The sequence below is a fragment of the Arvicola amphibius genome, chromosome 15 (assembly GCF_903992535.2).
Source record: "Arvicola amphibius chromosome 15, mArvAmp1.2, whole genome shotgun sequence".
In the NCBI taxonomy this organism is placed as follows: Eukaryota; Metazoa; Chordata; class Mammalia; order Rodentia; family Cricetidae; genus Arvicola; species Arvicola amphibius.
The window spans coordinates 49,517,570-49,538,546 of NC_052061.1; the positions used below are offsets into that span (position 1 = coordinate 49,517,570).

General features: G+C 40.1%; 1 protein-coding gene across 4 annotated transcripts in view; it reads right to left on the reverse strand.

Annotated features, from left to right (window-relative positions):
• Nucleotides 1-20,491, reverse strand: part of LOC119801886 (zinc finger protein 431-like) — a 33,202-nt gene extending 12,711 nt beyond the window's left edge. For 2 of the 4 annotated variants that reach the window (XR_005283313.1, XM_038312626.1), the window contains exons 1-4: nucleotides 20,357-20,491; nucleotides 6,544-6,670; nucleotides 6,290-6,352; nucleotides 5,103-5,404 (exon numbers count right to left, since the gene is read on the reverse strand). Coding sequence is in view for 2 of the 4 variants with exons in the window: in XM_038312626.1 (XP_038168554.1) it covers nucleotides 5,103-5,204 (102 nt within the window). In the remaining 2 variants the exon portion in view is untranslated. Of the gene's footprint in view, nucleotides 1-5,102; nucleotides 5,405-6,289; nucleotides 6,353-6,543; nucleotides 6,671-20,356 lie in introns of those variants that run through there. The other 2 variants (XM_038312625.1, XR_005283314.1) reach the window with 2 other exon arrangements.
• Nucleotides 20,492-20,977: the final 486 nt, after the last annotated feature.

Here is a 20,977-nt window from a genome sequence, read left to right on the forward strand (position 1 = left end):
AATATTGTGCACGTCTATAAATGAAAAAAGACCACCAAAGTTAAAAATACAAATAAAAAACATTGTCATTGAAGGTCTCCTAGACACAGATGTGATGTGACAATAACTGCATCAAGATCATGGCATCTGAATTGGTCTGTTCAGGAGATAAATGTTCAGCTTTTATGAACTGAAACATTATATCAGGTAAAACAGAGCATCAGATAGGTTGAATATACAGGGCCAGAAGGACAGAGAAGAAAATTAAAGCCATATGTGGCTAACATAGCAATGAATTCATGGAGATGCTATTTGTTACAGCAATGGAATACTCAGATTAACATTTCCCCAATCTTATAAATAAACCATAAACAAACATGTTTCTAGGAAAAATATTAGAAGGTATTATAAAGAACAATCACTGACCATCTATGTTGCTGCTCATCTTTGATAGGCACCAACAAATCCTACCTTTAAAATGGCTGACAGATAAACTTCTATGGGTTAAGCAATGGCCTTTTATAAGAGAGAAACTGCTAGTTCTAGAACAGCTGGTACAGGAGCAGCTAGATGCTCAGAATATTGAAAAAAAATCAACCAGCCCTTAGAATTCTCTTATATTTATTAAAGAGAAACCTGGAAAATGGGGAATGGTAACAGGCTGAAGGTGATTTAGAAAATGGGCTCTCTGTTTGGAGTTCCTTTGCCTTCTTTATTACTCAAAGATTAGCCTCTTACAGTTATTGCTTTTTAAAAATGCTTCACTATACTTTTTAAAAATAGCTTCTTTAAAAAAAATATTTATTTATTTATTTATTTATTTATTTATTTATTTATTTATTATGTACACAATATTCTGTCTGTGTATATGCCTGCAGGCCAGAAGAGGACACCAGACCCCATTATAGATAGTTGTGAGCTACCATGTGGTTGCTGGGAATTGAACTCAGGACCTTTGGAAGAGCAGGCAATGGTCTTAACCTGAACCGTTTCTCCAGCCCTTCACTATACTTTGTACAAGAAAAAGATAGAAAAATTACCTTTACAGTGACTACTTATAATTCCCAGACTGTTAAGAGATAGCAATGGAAGATTCTCCCACAGGAACTGTGAAGTAGCCCCACCCTGTGCCAATATTTTGTACATCAGACATTGGAAATGAAATGTAGCTGATTTTAGAAAGAACATTCACTTAAAGAAGAAACAAACAAAAACAAAACTTTGACTTGTTCAGGATTACAAATTGCTCCTAAAAAGTTCAAAGAAGAGAATTTAATAGTTATTTAAGACCACAGAAAATTAGATCCCAAAAGATGCAAATAATCAGAGACTGATTGCTGACTCTTAATTACTTTCAAAGATTCATATCTATGGCCAACCATTGGGGTAAAAATGAAGAACTGAGCAATTTGCTCAAATCCTTGGAAAGTGACAAGGACTTTAATCATCCAAAAGATTTATCAGCTGAAGCTGAGAGATAATTGGCTTTGGTTGAAATTACAGGATGCATCCTTTGGACCCTAGGATTCAAAGCTCGATTGTATTTTTGTTATTTCCCCCAAGCATTTTCCTGTAGGACTATCAATGCAGAGGGAAAATATTACCTTAGAATGGATCTTTTTACCACATAAACAAACAAATAAAATACCAAAAACATATGCGGAAAAAGTGTCGCGAGAACATTCTAAAAGGAAAGTTGAGACTTTTTCAAGGAACAGGAATAGACCCAACAGAAATTGTACTACTACCTTTTACTAATGATGAAATTATGGGAAGAAAATAAATCTTGGCAAAGAACCTTCAGAAACTTTTTGGGAAAGATTAACAATAAATACACCAAAAGCAAGAGAATTCAATTTATAAACAGAACTAACTAGATCCTTCATCACACTGTATTGGTAACACCAACATCTGGTGCCCCTACATTCTATACTGATGCAAATAAATCAGGAAAAGCAGGTTACAAATTAGTAAAATTAACTAATGTGTCTCAAAGATCTTGTGATTCTGCCCAAAAGTCGGAATTATATGCTGTTCTCAAGGTATTAACGGATTTCAAGGAACCCCTCAACAGTTATTGTTTTACAATATTCAGAGTGTTTTGCATATAGAAACTGAATTCATAGTAGATGATGCATAATTAATTATGTATTCAGTTATTTACTATTATTCAGTTATTATTTATTCAGTTATTCAGTACACACACACACACACACACACACATATAACAAAACATACATTTGATCCCATACAAGTTTGTCAGATCCTCTAGCAGAAGGTAAGGTCGAAATTGATAAGGTATTGATAGGAAGTATGCTCAAGACCTCAATTTCTTTAAAAATACAGCCGGGTGGTGATGGCGCACGCCTTTAATCCAAGGACTTGGGAGGCAGAGGCAGGCAGATCTCTGTGAGTTCGAGGCCAGACTGGTATACAAGAGGTTGTTCTAGAACAGGCTCCAAAGGCTATAGAGAAACCCTGTCACAAAAAACAAAACAAACAAAAAAACCCAAAACGTTTGAAAGAAAGATTTTTCAATCACTTTGCCACAAGCCAAGGTAATTATTAGGAAATGCCCTCCTGGTTCTTTGTACAACCAAATTCCACTACTGGCAGGAAGTATCTCAGATGGACTCAAAGGATGGATGGTACTCTCGCAAATGGAAGCCTTTCAAATGGTAGAATTTGGAAAAATATATACACACCATTGATACCTATTCAGAATTTCAATGTGCAACTGCCTTGAGTTCTGAAAAAGCTGATTCTGTAAACACACAATTATTAGAGGCTATGGCCATCATGGGAATACCTGTACAAATTAAGACCAACAGTGCTCTAGCATATGTCTTTAGTACGATGAAACACTTTTGTTTATTAACCTATAAAGCATATTACAGGTATACCACACAATCCTACAGGATAGGCAGTTATATAAAGATCAAATTTAACTCTAAACGACATGCTAAATGAACAAAATGGGGTTGTAAAGATCCTAGAAATAGATTATTAAAACACAACCACAGAAAAGGAATAAAATCCACAAAATTTTATAACTGAATCAGTTATTTCTTTTTTTAAATATTTATTTATTATGTTTACAATATTCTCTCTGCATGTATGTCTGAAGGCCAGAAGAGGGCACCAGACCTCATTACAGATGGTTGTGAGCCACCATGTGGTTGCTGGGAATTGAACTCAGGACCTTTGGAAGAGCAGGCAATGCTCTTAACCGCTGAGCCATCTCTCCAGCCCCTGAATCAGTTATTTTACGTAATTGAAGTATAAAATCTAAGAGGGTAACATTATCATTTAAATTCATAGTACAAGTATTAGAACTCTGAAGGGAAAGGTTGTTGGAAATCAAGCTCTACATACAGCAGTGAAAGGAAGTTATCCTGGGTATCTACAGTTGTGGGAGAAAAGTATTATTGGGAAGTCAAACTATAGCTGTAGCTGTAGAGGAAAGGTAGGTACCCTAAACTGTCGGAAGTCTGGGTATACATACAGCTGTGAAGGGAAGGTATGCACATACTTAAAGCTGTGAGGAGATTGGAATACTAACCATAGGGAAGTCAGGCTAAGCCTGAACCTGTGTTCTGGTGGGGAATGGTCCTCTGAAGGATGTTGTCATTCTGCTCCACTCCGAGAGTCATTACAGCTGAACTCTCCTCTACTCTCCTAAGAGAACTTCCCAGAAAAGACATCCATTGCTGTTCTACTTTGCTCTCCTAAGAGAATTTCCCAGCAGAGATTCTGCTTTGCTCTGGTGAAAAGTCTTCAACCAAAATGCATTCAAGAGATGTATTTTAAAGGAAGGAATCCAGGAGAGGGGCTGACTTGCAGCGTGAGAGAGGGCAGTTGTCACCAGAACCGGCACAGGGCTTATATGGGTCTTATTAGGTGCACAGTTTGTTCAGGGAGATTTTCAGGGTGGGACTTGGTCTGATTTCAATCCCTAAAGTTTTTCAAGCTCAAAGATTGATTGGATTTTGTGCTCAGGGACTGGTTAGTTTTCCTGCTCAGAGACTGGTTGGTTTCGTGCTCAGTTGGTCAGAATTAGAGTGTGTTCCTTTGGCTCTGGTTACAGAAACAAAGGGCATATCTTTCACTGGCTCTGGTTTCAGGACCAGGATGTGCTTCTTTGCCTGGCCCTTTTTCCCAGCACACAGGGCTTTATAAATTAGTAAATTCATTTTTCCATGAGTTTGCAGGGGCAAACTATAGAAACAGACATCATAAAGCTTGAACAGAGGGCTGGAGAGATGGCTCAGTGGTTAAAAGCATTGCCTGCTCTTCCAAAGAACCTGAGTTCAATTCTCAGCAACCACATGGTGGCACACAACCATCTGTGATGAGATCTGGTGCCCTCATCTGGCCTGTAGGCATACATGCAGACAGAAATTGTATACATAATTTTAAAAAAAGCTTGAACAGATTGTTGACATATCAATTTTTGACTACAGAATACTCTTCTACCAAATACAAGTGTGTTAAATAAAGATCTAACCAATATTTTATAAGCCCCCAGTATTGTTTACATGTACTCAAAGAATCTTTTAATATACAAAGGCTTTAACAGATGGATTGCATATAAAAAGTTTTATTGCTGTACAGTCTAAAATTTTAACAAACAGTATATTTTTAGGGTTTCTCTGCAGTATTACTTTTTCTCACGATTTCAAAGAATAATGAAATATGCACAGGTTTTTACCACGCTGATTATATTCATAGGGTTTCACTCTAGTATGTGTTCTTGTATGCATTTGAAGATGGCCTTGTTGTGTAAAGGCTTTGCCACTGATTACATTCATAGGGTTTCTCTCCAGTATGTGTTCTTTAATGCATTTCAAAGAGCATTGTGATGAACAAAACCTTTACCATGCTGATTTATACTTTCTCTCCAGCATGTCTTTTTTCATGCCTTTTAAGATACGTATCACATAAAAAGGCTTTACTACACTGACTACATTTGTAGGGTTTCTCTCCAGTATGTGTTCCTCTATGTGTTCGGAGATGGCTATGGTCTGCAAAGGCTTTACCATAGTGATTGCATTCATAGGGCTTCTCTCCAGTATGTGTTCTTTTATGTATTTGAAGAGTAATTTGTTATGCAAAGGCCTTACCACATTGATTGCATTCGTAGGGTTTCTCTCCAGTATGCGTTCTTTTATGTGTTTGAAGATGACTGGAGTGGGGAAAGGCTTTACCACATTGATTGCATTCATAGGGTTTCTCTCCAGTATGTGTTATTTCATGCCTTAGGAGACCAGAGTGTCGCTCAAAGACTTTCCCACATTGATTACATTTATAGAGTTTCTCACAACCATGTGTTCTTTCATGCATTTGAAGATGACTGTCATATGCAAAGGTTTTAAAAGATTGAGGATATACAGAAGGTTTCTTCCCAGTATGACTTCTTTCATGCCTGCAAGGATAAATGGCACATTTAAGACCTTCACCACACTCAACACACTGTTGAATACTTATATCTCTATAAATAAATTTTACAATTTGGTCCACTGTGAAGAGGAATCACATTTTAAAGTTTTATCACTGTGTTTACACTCACGTTGTTCCCCTTCATTACAAGTTATTTTGCATCCTTGAAGAGTCTTGTGATGGTAAGATCCCTTGTTACATACTTAACATTTGCAGAATCTTTTTTTCTATGAGATTTTTCATATATTTGAAGAAAGCTGGAAAAACTCAGACCTTTACCTCTCTTATTGCACTTATAAATTTTTATAAATGAGTCATAATATATTTTTGATTGAACTAGGATAAAGAGAAATATTTACACAGTCCTAGTACTCATAGGGCTTTTCTGCAGGATGAATTTCTTAATATATTAACAATGACGTTGAAAAACAATTACTTGTACATTTGAAACAAATTCAACAAGTATTCTTAACGTGGGCCCTGCTATGTATCTTCTAATTTTTCTGAGAAGGAAATATGTTATGTTTATCTATATCCCTATGTTCTTATGGCTTGTAGTTAAGAGTGATAAATGATCTACCTAGTAATGGAAAAATAACAAAAGGTTTCCATATTGAATTAACATAGTTTGACTTTCAGCTTCTCATAGAGATGTGGTATAGAAATTAAGGTTTTCCACACCAACTGCTCATTGACTCTGCCCCTCTCACTAAAATTAGCACAGTCACAACTAACATATGAGTAACATTAGCTTAATCATCAATGCACTTGAAACTGTGCTAATTTACACTCTTGCTTTTGTTTGCAACTTCCAGGGCACATTACAGTTTCTTCAGTGGCACATTTGTGTGAGCTTGCACAGGATACTTACCTTCCATGTTTTTGAGAACTTTGACGGTGTTCCTCAATACTGTGTGGTCTTCCCACCTGTACCCTAAAATATAGTACCAGAAAATGTATGAAATATTATTGAAAACTGTACAAAATTTAAGTTATTATCTTCAGTAAAAACGTGCCTCATTTCTTCACCTCATTCTTCCTTCTCGATCAAATTGCAAGAGAGCATCAAAAACCAAGGAACAGTTATCCCCTTATTTTAAAACGTGAAGGAAAACCCAGTCTTACCTGTGGCAGTGAGGTTCCTGTAGGTCTCCAGCATCACATTTTTGTAAAGATTCTTCTGCAAAGGATCCAGTAAAGTCCACTCTTCCCAAGTGAAGTCAACACGCACATCATCATAGGTCACTGCATGCTATAGTATCCCACACATGTGTACAACAGAAAGCATGATACTGACAACACGGTAAATGCATACTTCTTTAACAGTATAGTCATATAATTCTGGTTCTCTCCACACTTATTCCACGATATATACAGTACAAGGTAATTACCAAGTCACTTTGGAAGGAAACTGAATAGGAGCTTCACCTCTGTCATTTCTGTATCCTGGGATATTTAAGGATATTGCCTTAAAAAAGAAATGTCTATTAAAAACTTCGAGGCCTAGCCGGGCGGTGGTGGCACACGCCTTTAATCCCAGCACTCGGGAGGCAGAGGCAGGCGGATCTGTGAGTTTGAGGCCAGTCTGGTCTACAAGAGCTAGCTCCAGGACAGGCTCCAAAGCCACAGAGAAACCCTGTCTTGAAAAAACCAAAAAAAAAAAAAAAAAGAAAGAAAGAAAAAGAAAATGGGTACAGGCAGTCATAAAACAAATAGATTAAAAATAACAAAGAAAGTCTTTAAAGAGACAGTAAAAGTAATATAAAAGAAAAGTCATGTAAAGTTGGGAAATACACAGGGAGTTTGGATCCTATATAGTATTATGTGGATTTTCAATATTTTGAACGGCGATGAGTACACAGCTACTGACATACATGGGATTGTGAACAAGACTGTTAGAAGCATCTTAACTCTAAAATGGAAATCAAAAAATATTTTTGTAAGTGGAAATCAAAAAGTGATTTGGATAAGAGTTTCTGCTTCTTTTCCCACAGGAAATTAGAGGCCATGAGTTCAGTAATGAGATGGATCAGTTTTGATCAGAGAAGACCTCCTGTATCTTCACAGGCGATGTCTATCAACAAAGATTATAGCTGAACTTCCCAGCCCTTGATGATTTTTTAAAATATTTATTTATTTATTTATTTATTATGTATACAATGTTCTGTCTATGTGCATGCCTGAAGGCCAGAAGAGGGCACCAGACCTCATTACAGATGGTTGTGAGCCACCATGTGGTTGCTGGGAATTGAACTCAGGACCTTTGGAAGAGCAGGCAATGCTCATAACCACTGAGCCATCTCTCCAGCCCCCTTGATGATTTTTTAAATTTTCTCTATGAGAACCTAAAGATGCCTTCACCTAGAGTGAAGCAGTTTAGAAAACATAACACCCACATTCCCAATAGGGGTCTGGGAGGCTTTTGCTTATTTGGTAGATTATAAGGAATATAGGGAAGTGACTGCTGCTGAACTTTGCCAAAGCAAGGCAGGACAGTCTGTTGAAATTCCTGCCTCAGAACGAGTCTGCCAACATTCTGCAGGATACAGAAGAAAGCAGCTAATAAACTTTGCCAATGCAAGGCAGGGAAGTTCTTTAAATTTCCTGCTTCACTGAAAAGTCTGTCAGATACACTAGGTCGAGGATGAAGATGGAGGCCCCACTTCTGCAGAGGAATTTTGGGTGACTTTCCAGGCAAATGTATCTATTGTTAGGTAATATTAATTTCTCCTGGTGTCTTTCTTCTGTTTTGTTTTTTGTTCTTTTTTTGTTTGTTTGTTTTTCTTTTTGGTTTGTTTTCTGTTCTTGGAACATTTTGGTTTTTTTAGATTAATTAATTAATTAACTAATTAATTTAAAGACTATCTTTTCTCATTTTACATAGCAATCCCAGTTCCCACTCCCTTCCTTTTTCCTCACTGAGTTTCTGACTGCCAAACAAAAATGCCTGCAACAGTGCTGACCTGCAACCACAGCGTAAGAATCCATAACCTTACATTTTGATTCTGTCTTGTTCCCAGGGCCAGCACATGATGGATGATCCTGCAAACTTTGACTTCCTAACTGAGACAGACACTACACGCTTGGAGGGCAGGCGTAGCAGGTTTTTATGAAGTTGCTTCCAGGGACTAGGAATCACGTTTTCTTTACCCCTTTCATAAATTGAAGGTTCCACTAGGGCACCTTGCTAGGCTTCAATTCCAGCACAAGGGCCTTGTCTATAATGGTACTAAACTCCTTGAAAATTCCTGTCTGATTCAGCACTTGACTGCCACCTGAAAGTAACCCTGTCATTCTCATTGACTTCCGCCCCAGTTACTTTTCTTCACTGTAGACCTGAATGAGTCATCAGTAATTACCATCCAACAGATTCGACATTCCATTTAAGAAAGTAGCCTTCTATTTTTTTTAATTCTGCCATGCTATGTTTCTAGACCATAGGCAGTATAAGACAAAGACAAACTGAGAAACTCGCGCCTAGACCCACAATTACCTCAATCACTTGGACAGCAGCGTAACAGCACAATCATCAACGGACAAAGCAATGTCATACTGGGTTCCAGCTATCCTAGAACTGCAAGCCCTGAGAATTCTAACACAGTTGAAGCACAAGTAAGAGACCTTAAGACCAACTTTATAAAGATGGTAGAAGTGCTTAAAGAAGGGAAAGAATCCCTGGAAGAAAGCAGGGAAAGGACGAGTGAACTATTGGAGAAAATGAATAAATCCCTATAGAAAGTCCAAGAAAATGTGAAGGAAATGAATGAATGAATCTTTCAAGACCTGGAAGTTTAAATAGAAGCAATTTAAAAAACCTAAACTGAAGGAATTCTGGAAATGAAGAACGAGGTAATCAAGCAGAAGCTACAGAGGCAAACTTAACCAAAAGAATACAACTCATGGAACAGAGGATTTCAGGATTTGAAGATATGATAGAAGAAATGAATATATCAGGTAAAGAAAATGTTAAATATAAAAATTTCCTGGAACATAAATATAGCAAATCTGGGATACTATGAAAAGATCAAACCTTAGAATAGGAAAAGGAGAAGAATCTCAGCTCAAAGGTCCAGAAAATATTTTCTAAAAATTAATAGTCAAAATTTTTCCTAACTCACAGAAGAACATAGACACAGGAGGACACAGCCCATGGAAACAACTAAGCAGGACTCATAGTGCCTCCCAGAGAGTGAAACAGCAATCACTGAGCCTGCAGGGATCCGCACCAGGTTCTCGGCATGTATGTTACGGTTGTATAGCTTGGTGTTTTTGTGGGACTGCTAACAGTGGGGTGGGGAGTGTCTCTTACTCTTTTGCCTGATCTTTTTTTTTTTTTTTTTTTTTTTTTTTTTTTTTTTTTTTTTTTTTTTTTGGTTTTTCGAGACAGGGTTTCCCTGTAGTTTCTAGAGCCTGTCCTGGAACTAGCTCTTGTAGACCAGGCTGGCCTCGAACTCAGAGATCGGCCTGCCTCTACCTCCGGAGTGCTGGGATTAAAGGCGTGCGCCACCACCGCTCGGCTCTTTTGTCTGATCTTGGAACCCTTTTCCCCCCACTGCTTCATCCAGCCTTAATATAAGGACTTATGCCTGGTCTTATTGTAACTTGTTATGCAGGGTTTTGTTGATGTCCCTGGGATATGTGCTCTATTCTGAAGGGATATTCCGAAGAAATGGAGAAGACTGGGCTAGAGGGGAAACTGTAGTTGGAATATATTGAATGAGAGAAGAATAAATTTTTAAGAAGAGAAAGGAATGTGGACACTGTGAGGGAAGAAGGACCAAGACAAGACTAAAGCTCAAGAGGGCTGTGGCGCTGTCTCACACAGGTGGGGTTCCACTCTCACAGGCCTTGCTAACTCCATCGCTGTTTCCACGTCTCCCGTTTGCTACTTCCACTGCCTATGTGCAGCTCTCCGTGACAGATGTCTCATAGCCTGGTACCTCAATATCCTCATCTCAAAATAATACAACACTGACTTCATTTTCACAGCTTCAAGCAATGAACTCTCGCAGGGTCCTAACAGGGTTTCTGACTCTGTCAAACATAGATGGGCGCAACAGTGCAGAATTCAATCAAGCCACAGAGGAAGAACCTAGGACCTATCAATTTTCTATCTATCTTGTTTCCAGAACCAGTACAACCTGGATTATGGCCCCAAATTTAGCTTCTAAGTTGTGACGGATGCTACCATGCATGGACCAGTGTTGGAGAAGGTTCTCTATGAAGTTGTTTCTTGGGATTAGGAATCAAGCTGCCTATTCCTTCCAGAAATTGAAGGCACTGATGGGAGGAGCCGCATCCTGAGGGCACTGATGGGAGGAGCCTCATCCTGAGGGCACTGATGGAAGGAGCCTCATCCTGAGGGCACTGATGGGAGGAGCCTCATCCTGAGGGCACTGATGGGAGGAGCCTCACCCTGAGGGCACTGATGGGAGGAGCCTCATCCTGAGGGCACTGATGGGAGGAGCCTCACCCTGAGGGCACTGATGGGAGGAGCCTCATCCTGAGGATAACTTCCCAGGCCAGGGACATTCTCTTTAACGGTGCTAAACTTCTGGAAATTTTCTGCATCTTCTTCATCACAGCACAGGACTGCCACTTGAAACTACCTAGTGCCGTTTTCCTTCATGAAAATGACTTTTTATTTCTTTCTGCACACATTGTTACTTTTTTATTATAGACTTGATTGATTCATCAGTAATAAACACCAACAGAATCAAAACCTTGTCCAGGAAATCAGCCAATTACTTTTTAATTCTGCCTTACTCAATTTCTCAGGGAATGAAGAAAATAAGAATGATTTAGGGACAAAATATTATATAAATTACCTCTAGCTAAATTTTTCATGGAGTCTATTTCCCACTGAAATCCTACAACCTCAAGCTCTACTATCTGCAATAGTATATTTCCCACTAAAATCCTAGTTTCATAATCCTACAAGAATAGCCAATTAAGCTCGGTGTGCAGCCTTTGCCATCTAAAGTCCTAATATCTTCAACATTACTCCAAAAGAGAACATTCCATGTTCTACCTGGCAACAAAATAACTTTGGTGTACTATATTTTGTTATAACTTGCTTGTTTCTTGCTGTGATTAAATTCTCTAACCAAAGCATCTCAAAAATGAACAGGCTTACTTGGCTGATATTGCCTGATCACAACCCATAACTGGGGGCTTCGGAAAGAGACTCAAGCTAGGAACTGAAGATTTAAAAATCAGAGAAATTTTGCTTACTGGCTTTCTCTCTTGCTTGGTCACTGTCACAAGCTCAGATAGTTTTCTTACGCATCTCAGGTCCACTTGCTTAGGGTATTGCAACCTCAGTGTAAGAGCCTTTCCACATCATCCAACAATAGTTTCCCACAAGGAAAGTAACTAGTGATTCTGATCTGTACATAGCCTCAATTGATGTTCTCTCAGATGATACTGGGCTACAACATGTTGATAGCTGAAGCCAATTAGAAGAGACAATAATATATGAAAAGGTTTTAACAACACAAATTGAATACATTAACCATATCAATCACTGAAGCAGGAATAAGCCAAACATAAAGATAACAACAACTGGAAAACACAGATATGTCGAGAAATGAGAAGTGAGCCTCTGAGATCAAGAAGAGGAAACTAGGGGCTGGAGAGATGGCTCAGAGGGTAAGAGCACTGGCTGCTCTTCCAGAGGTCCCGAGTTCAATTCCCAGCAACCACATGGTGGCTCACAACCATCTGTAATGAGGTCTGGTTCCTTCCTTGCCAGCAGTATTTTGTATGCTTAATAAATAAATCTTTTTTTAAAAAAAAGAAGAGGAAACTAAAACTGTCTCTTGCAGAAAGCTCCCAAACCAATAAAAACTCAAGGAACTCAAAACATAAAATAGTAAAATTTCTGAAAAAAAAATTTGAAGTTCCATCATTTCCCAGAGAAACAATAAATTTAGATGACAAGTAATAAAATCAATGACATAGATGACACCACTGACTAACAAGACAAAAAGACCTATCTACAAATATGTATCATAATCCTCAAAACAGGAACAACAAGAGTCTAATCAATATTAATCACAAGAAATCACTGGCCAACTCTCATCCTGTGCACTCAGGTTCTGGTTTTGTTTGTTTGGTTTTTTTTTTTTTTTTTTTTTTTTTGTTTTTCGAGACAGTTTCTCTGTGGCTTTGGATTTTTTTTGTTTTTTGTTTTTTTTTTTTTTTTGCTAATAATAGAAAATGCAATGGTTAAGGAGAGCTGTTCCAACAAAATTGAAGACATTCTCTTGAAGTCATCTAACGTTTTAACTTTGTAGAAAAGTTTTGATTACTAAAAGGATTTAATTATAAAAGATAAAGGTATTTTCTTTTTTTTTTTTTTTTTTTTTGGTTTTTCGAGACAGGGTTTCCCTGTAGTTTCTAGAGCCTGTCCTGGAACTAGCTCTTGTAGACCAGGGTGGTCTCGAACTCACAGAGATCCGCCTGCCTCTGCCTCCCGAGTGCTGGGATTAAAGGCGTGCGCCACCACCACCTGGCCCAATAAAGGTATTTTTTGTGATCCCTTGAGCATCCTAAAATTATCTTATAACTGATAATTGCCTGTGAGTCTGCATCAGAGTCAGGAAATGAAAATTTTTCCAAGGCAATGCAAGATAGCAGATTTTTATAGAAACAGTGTATGACCTGTATTATTCACCTAAAGCAACATGTTTTGCTGATTGCTTCAGGAATCATAAGAACTTCTGAAAAAAGTCTATCTCGACATTTTGTCTATGTTTGTTGTGGGACAGAATGTGTTCCATGTGTATACAGGTGTCACACAAGAAAAGAAAGTGTCAGGTTCCCTGGATCTGGAGTAGCAGGTGGTTATGAGCCTGAACTCAGGTCATCCGCAGGAAGAATACATACTGTGCCGTCTGCCCAGCTGTGTGGAATGCTTTACCCAAGCAAATAAGTCTTCCACAGATTAACAATAACAACAATAGCAATAAAACCTAAGTAAACACAGAGGTAAATAAAGAACCCATGGGAACATAAAGAATCAATATTAAGATTTTGTGTACAGTAACTTAGCAGCATGAACTGAATACAATTCAAAGAAATTTCCGGACAATTTGTAACAGGATACCTTATTCCAAAACTACCTGCAAAATGGAAACACTCAGAATGTTCAATAGGATCATAAAAAAAAAAAAATACACGTATTGACACAATGTGACTTCTACACTATCACAAAGCTACGATATTCAAGAATATGCTCAATCTAAAAAACAAAAGCAGAAAAGTATAGCTGACTTTTAATCAAAAGAGCAAAGGAAATTCAGTCAGGAAAAGTGTGGTCTTGACCAATGTTACTAAATTTACTCTAATTCATTTTATATTTATTTAATTTTAGTTTTTCTAGATAGGGTTTCTCTGTGTATTCCTGACTGTCCTAGAACTAGATCTTACAGAGATCTAGAACTAGATCCTAGATCTAGAACTAGATCCTAGAACTAGATCTTTTTTTTTTTTGGGGGGGGTTTTCGAGACAGAGTTTCTCTGTGGCTTTGGAGCCTGTCCTGGAACTAGCTCTTGTAGACCAGGCTGGCCTCGAACTCACAGAGATCCGTCTGCCTCTGCCTCCTGAGTGCTGGGATTAAAGGCGTGCGCCACCACCGCCCGGCCCTAGAACTAGATCTTACAGAGATACACACCTGTCCTAGAACTAGATCCTAGATCTAGAAGTAGATCCTAGAACTAGATCTTACAGAGATCTAGAACTAGATCCTAGAACTAGATCTTACCAGAGATACACCTGTCTCTGCCTCCCAAATGCACCACCATTGCCCGGCTAAACTTCCTATAATTCTGTGTATACAGAAATTAACAAACCTCACAATTCCCACCAAATTAACTCACAGTGATCCTTAAACTGTTATGTTTCTGACTGCCCAAACAGGGAGACCCTGATCTAGACTATTATTTAAAGATGTGTTATTTTTGTTTGTGCACACCCTTGATCCCAGCACTCAGGAGGCAGAGAGAAGCTGATAACTTTAAGTTCGAGGCCAGCCTGGTCTACAGAGTAAATTCCAGGACAAGCTCCAAAACTACAGAGAAACCCTGCATCAAGAAAAAGACACACACACACACACACACACACACACAGAGAGAGAGAGAGAGAGATGAGAGAGAGAGAGGAGAGAGAGAGAGAGAGAGAGAGAGAGAGAGAGAGAGGGAGAATGTGTTACATTGATACAATGGAGTATTGCTCAGTTATTAAAACAAGGACATATTAAAACTTGGATGGAACTAGAAAAAAAATCATCCTGAGTGAAGTAACCAAGACCAAGAAGACAAACATGGTATTAACTTACTTCTAAGTGGGTATTAGCTGTAAAGCATATTCTTGCTACAATTATAGATACAGAGAAGCTAATTAACAAAGAGGGCTCAAGGGTGAACACAACCACATGGAACTCCCTGGAAAAAAGAAATAGAATAGATTTTTCTGGATAGACTGGGAGTAGGTATAGATGGCGGCAGGAGAACTGGGGGACATTTGGGAGTCAATATGAAAACTTAGTGCAGTCTCTGTTATATAGCTCTTATTGGTTGAACCATTTTCCTTTCTAACTCTAAAAGAAGCAGTAAAATAGCTCTTTGGATATTCCTTGGATTATATGAAAATGACCCTAGAGAGGACTCATAGGAATGCGGGGATAAGAAGCCTGAACAGCTTTGTAAAACCAGGCATTGCTCTCAGGATTGGGACTGGAGCACCAACCCAGCCACAAAACCTTTGACCTACAATTAGTCCTACTTGCAAAATGCTGGATTACTGGTGGCTCAGAACTTGAGGGACTGGACAACCAATGTCTGCTCTAACTTTAGGCCCATTCCATGTGAGAGAGCCCATGCCAAGCACTGCTTGGATGTCTAAGAACTTGAAGTTCAATAGCCCAGAGATCTGGGTTAGAACTACGCAAGACCAGGAAAAAAAAAGTCAGTTTAGAGATACTGACAACTCAGTGGAAGAACACATCAATCGGAATCGACACAATCTCAGACACAGTAACCAGATGTTCTGATTTGGTACAACCCGCAAATGACGTTCTCTCAGATGACTCTATGTCATGTTGACAACTGAGGCTAAATAGGAAAAACTGACGATAATATACAGAACGGTTTGTTTTTAAGATCCAAAGTCCATGTATTAATCATACCAATCATTTAAGCAGCAAACACTCCAACATGAAGATAGCAACAACTGGAAAACACAATAAAACCAGGAAATGGGAAGGGGCAAACCTCTAAGGTCAAAAAGAGAAAACTAAAACTGTCTCTCTACAGAAAGTCCCCAAATGAATAAAAACTCAAGGAAATCATAACAAGAAATTTCACAAATACAAAATTGATGAAGCTCCGTCATTTTCCAGAAAAATCAATATGAACAGATTACAATTAATGAAATCAACAGCGTAGATGGCACTACTGGTGAAACGGAACACAAAGACAGATGTATAAATATATATATCATGGTCCCTTAAACAGGAACTCTAAGAGTCTAACCAAAATCAGACTCCGAGAAACCACAGCCACCTTCATCTCCTGTGCACTCAGTTCTCTCTTTTGCCAATCACAAAAAATTGGTTGGACAAGGAGGTTTTCCCACCCAAACTGGAGAGATTCCCCTGAAGCCTTCTGATGTTTTAACTTTGTAGAAAATGGATTTGACTACTAAAAGGATCTCATGCTCTTATGACAAAGAAATGGATGTCTGTTAGGATCACTTAGACACCACTTTGTCTTCTATGATAGATGATTGCCTGTAAGCCTGCATCAGAGAGGAAATGAAAGGTTTTAAAAACAAAATGCAAGATAACGGATTTTTAAAGAACCAGTACACCCGTAAAGCAACTGGTTTGTCTAACTGCTTAATAAGTCACAAGAAATTTGAAAACAATTTTATTACAATTTTTGTATATGTTAGTGTATGAGAGAGAATGTCTTCTATATGTATATAATAGGCGATATACAAAAAGAGAGTGTATCAGATCAACTGGCTCTCAAATAGTAGATAGCTATGAGTCTCCCAACATGAGTGTTGGTATCTGAACTCAGATCATCCAAAAACCTAAATAAAAAAAAAAAGAAAGAAATGATCCTTGGGGGCATGATGCATCAATATAATATGCTATATATGGTACATTTGCATCATAAAGTGAGCAGAATCCAATGACAACATCAAGCAATTTATAATAGGAAAGCTGATAATAAAGCTACATTCTGAAAGGAACTTCCAGAGGTGCCACACACAATCTCTGACCTAAAGCTCTATTATAGAGCTACAGTAATGAAAGCAGCTTGGTACTGGCATAAAAACAGAAACATGGACCAATGGAATTGAATCGAAGACCCTAATATTAATCCATGCAGCCATGAACACCCAATTTTTGACAATGAAGCTAAAATTATACAATAGAAAAAAGAAAACATCTTCAACATATGCTGTTGGCATAACTGGATATCTATATACAGAAGAATGTAAATAGATCTATATTTATCACCATGTACAAAACTCAAGTCCAATGAATCAAAGGTCTCAACATAAATCCAACCATGAACCTCAGAGAAGAGAAAGTGGGAAGTAGCCTTGAATGCATGGCCACAAGAGACCACTTCTTAAATATCACTGCAGTAGCACAGATACTCAGAGCATCAATTAAGAAAGGGGACCTCCTGAAAGGGAGGGGCTTCTGTAGGGCAAAGGGCACAGTCAATAAGACAAAACAGCAGCCTACAGAATGGGAAAAGATCTTCACCAACCCCACATTGGACAAAGGACTGATATCCAAAATGTATAAAGAACCCAAGAAACCAGACATCAAAATACCAAATAATCCAATTTTAAAAAGGGGTACAAATCTAAACAGAGAATTCTCAACAGAAGAATCTCAAATGGCTGAAAGACATTTAAAGAACTGCTCAACAACCTTTGCCCTCAGGAAAATGCAAATTGAAATGAAATGAGAGACCATCTTACAACATCAAAACCCCAATGACAGCTTATGCTGGAGACATTGTGGAGTAAGGGAACACTCCTCCACTGCCCGTGGGAGTACAGAAAACTGGGAATCAATCCACCTCAACCTAGCAATACCACTCTTGGGCATATACCAATGTATATGGATACCACGAGGACATTTGCTCAACTGTGTTCATAGCAGCATTATTTGTAATAGTCAGAACCTGGAAACAACCTAGATGCCCCTCAGCTGAAGAATGGATAAAGAAAATATAGTACATTTACACAACAGAGGACTACTCAGCAGTAAAAAACAATGACATCTTGAAATTTACAGGCAAATGGATGGAACTAGAAAAAAACCATCCTGGCCCAGCAGTGGTGGTGCACTCCTTTAATCCCAGCACTTGGGGAGGCAGAGGCAGGTGAATTTCTGTGAGCTTGAGGCTAACCTGGTCTACAAAAGCAAGTTCCAGGACAGGCTCCAAAACTACAGAGAAACCCTGTGTCAGAAAAAAAAAAAAAAGAAAAGAAAAGAAAAAAAAAGAAAAAAAACATCCTGAATGAGGTAACCCAGACCCAGAAAGACAAAAATAGTATGTACTCATTCCTAAGTGGATATTAGACATAAATCAAAGGATAACCAGCCTATTGGCCACAACCCCAGAGAAACAAGGAGGGGAAGCAGACAAGATCTCCTAAGTAAATTGGCAGCATGGGGAGTAGGGGAGGAAATAGGGAGGGGAGGGGCAGCAGGGAGGAGAACAGGAGGGAAAAAGGAAGGAAGGAGATATCTTGAAAGAGGGGGTTATTGTAGGGTGAGGGAAAGACCAGGCATTAGGGAAACTCCCAGGAGACAAGGGTGACCCCAGCTAAGTATCTAAGGAATCATGGAGAGGATACCTAAACTGAACCACTCAACTACTCTGCCCATGTAATCAGATTGATGACTGCCTTAACTGTCATCAGGGAACCCATATCCAGTGGCTAATGGGGGCGGATGCAGAGATCCACAGCTAAGCACTAGGCCAAACTCCTGGAGTCCAGTCATAGTGAGGGAGGAGCAATGTTACAGGCAGGGTGGTCAAGACCATAAGGACACCCACAGAAGCAGCTACCTCGAGCTGGTGGGAGCTCAATGACCCCAGATGGATACCTGGGGAACCAGCATGGACCACATTGTGCCCTCTGCATGGAGGTGACAGTTGTGTAGCAGGGGCAGCTGTGGGAAGACTGGCAAGAGTTCTTGTCCTTGCTGAGGAGCGGATGTGAGGGGGAGAAGGTGGAAGGAGTGGGAGTAGGCTAGGGAGGGGAAACTTCCGGGATTGGAATGTAAAATAAGACTGTTTGAAAGAAAGGAGGGGAGGAGGGAAAGAAGTAGGGAAGGAGGACAGAAAGAATGAATGAATTCTGGAAAAAATAAAGAAATGGCAAGCAGAACTACTGGGGAGGGGGGGTGGAAAGAAATGGGGAACTTCTATGAAGTCAGCAGAAACTATCCTACAAATGGGACAAATCCAGGAGGCTAATCCAGCAGTGTTCCACAAGAACACAGAGGATGTCAAGAATGTTACTGATGAAGCCTAAACTGGCCTTGGGAGTGATAACCACAGCTCCCGGCAGTAAGAAGAGTCGGGTTCTCAGGATCTGGAGGAACCCCTCCCTCCACAAAGGTCCCAGACCACTACCAATACATCAAGGCCTTAGGTAAAGTAAAGTTCCCAATACCTAGGCCCCAGGCAGTCAGTCCCTCATTCAAGAATGTTCCTTCTAGGGGCTGGAGAGGTGGCTCAGAGGTTAAGAGCACTAGCTGCTCTTCCAGAGGTCCTGAGGTCAGTTCCCAGCACCCACATGGTGGCTTACAACCATCTGTAATGAGATCTGATGCCCTCTTCTGGCATACAGAAATACATGCAGGCAGAACATTGTATATGTAATAAATAAATCAAGAAAGAGAGAGAGAGAGAGAGAGAGAGAGAGAGAGAGAGAGAGAGAGAGAGAGAGAGAGAGAGAGAGAGAGAGAGAGAGAGAGAGAAAGGAAAGAATGCTCCTTCTCCCATCCTGAGGGCTAAATGAAAGCCTTGCTTGACCAGGCCAGTCTTTAACACAAGACTCAAGACTGTTTTACTTTTCAAACTGCTGTCCGCTGGGGTCATATTTCATCCGTCTGAACAGTGCTTTTCTCAAGGACAAAGCTGGAAGTTTAAGGCACTCCAGGCCCCAGGTCGGCTGTGACCCGTGGTGCCGCCTTAAGCAGCTTGTTAGAATCCTCTTTGAGATGGAAATGGGCCTAGAGGTTGGTTAACAGTCAGGGGTGTCTCCTTTGTAATGGTATAGAGCCAGAAGTCTGGTTCATCCTGTTAAAACAGTATGTTCATCTCTCCCAGGCCTGGTTAGTATATACTTATGTTTGGGGTGTTTTAGAAGCAGCTCAGCTAAAGTCTACTTGAGACTTACTACCTAGCCAGCATTATTAAGTCCTTAAAATGTCACCAAATCCCACTCTTAGGACATCACAGCGACGTAGTGGAGAGCTACCCGACACACCAGATGCCTTTTACAACCTCCACAAAATTAACTGTAAGTGGACCGTACACGTAAAGATTAAATGCGAAGTGATGAACGTCTAGAAGATACTGGAGAAACCAGGCCTCTCCGAGTTAGGCAACCCGCCTTCCCTGGCTGCACCAACAGCCCATTGTTGTTGACTCCAAACACGGTTCCACACACAGCTCCCTGCGCCCATTGTTCTGCACGGCTGCAGCCCACAGAGCACAGTTATTCACAAGACTGTGCCTGGGTCCAGGGAGCAGCAGGGACCGCATGGGAGCTCACAGGACAGGGAATATGACTGCAGATTCCCACCCGGCCCTGAGGACCCGCCACGCTGGATCCTGGATCTCTGCATCTGATCTTCCCCATCTGGGAAAGCAGCCCCTCGCTCACCATGTCGTGGCTTCCCGGCTCGCCCATGCTCCTCTCACGGCTCCCTGCAGCAGCACTGGCAGCACAGCACGCAAAAACTCTGGCCCCAGGCTCTCTGCAGACCTAGGCGAGCGCCGTCGCTCCCGGAAGGGCTCCACACGACTTCTGACTGGCAGTTCGGCCTGGACGCCCTGATTGGTTGGTGAGGCTTGAGTGACAAGAGTCCCGCCCTTAGGGTTATCTAGTGCTTAAAGACACAGCTCCGTAGATTCCTCAGGCTACCTTCCACCCCCGACTCAGACCTCAGACCACCCCAGGCCGGCAGAGATTTGCATTTCAATAACTGTTGCCTTAGGCTCCAATTGCTGACTCTGCTATCTCTCTGAACTCCACAGGCACACCCCCTTCTTCCTCCTGGGTGCTGCGTGAACAGGTTTTAAAGCCCTTTCTTCAAGGTGGGGTGGAGTGATTCCCTGTCCCACAGACGGAAGGGTGCCAGGCCAGACTATTAGCAATTTTAAAGAGAAATTTAAGGACACAAAAGGAGATGCTTGTTCTGTGGCTTCACTAAGAGGTCAGGTGAACTGAAGGTTCTTTTTACCTGACACACAAGCACTTCAGAGATCCAGAAGAGATGAACAA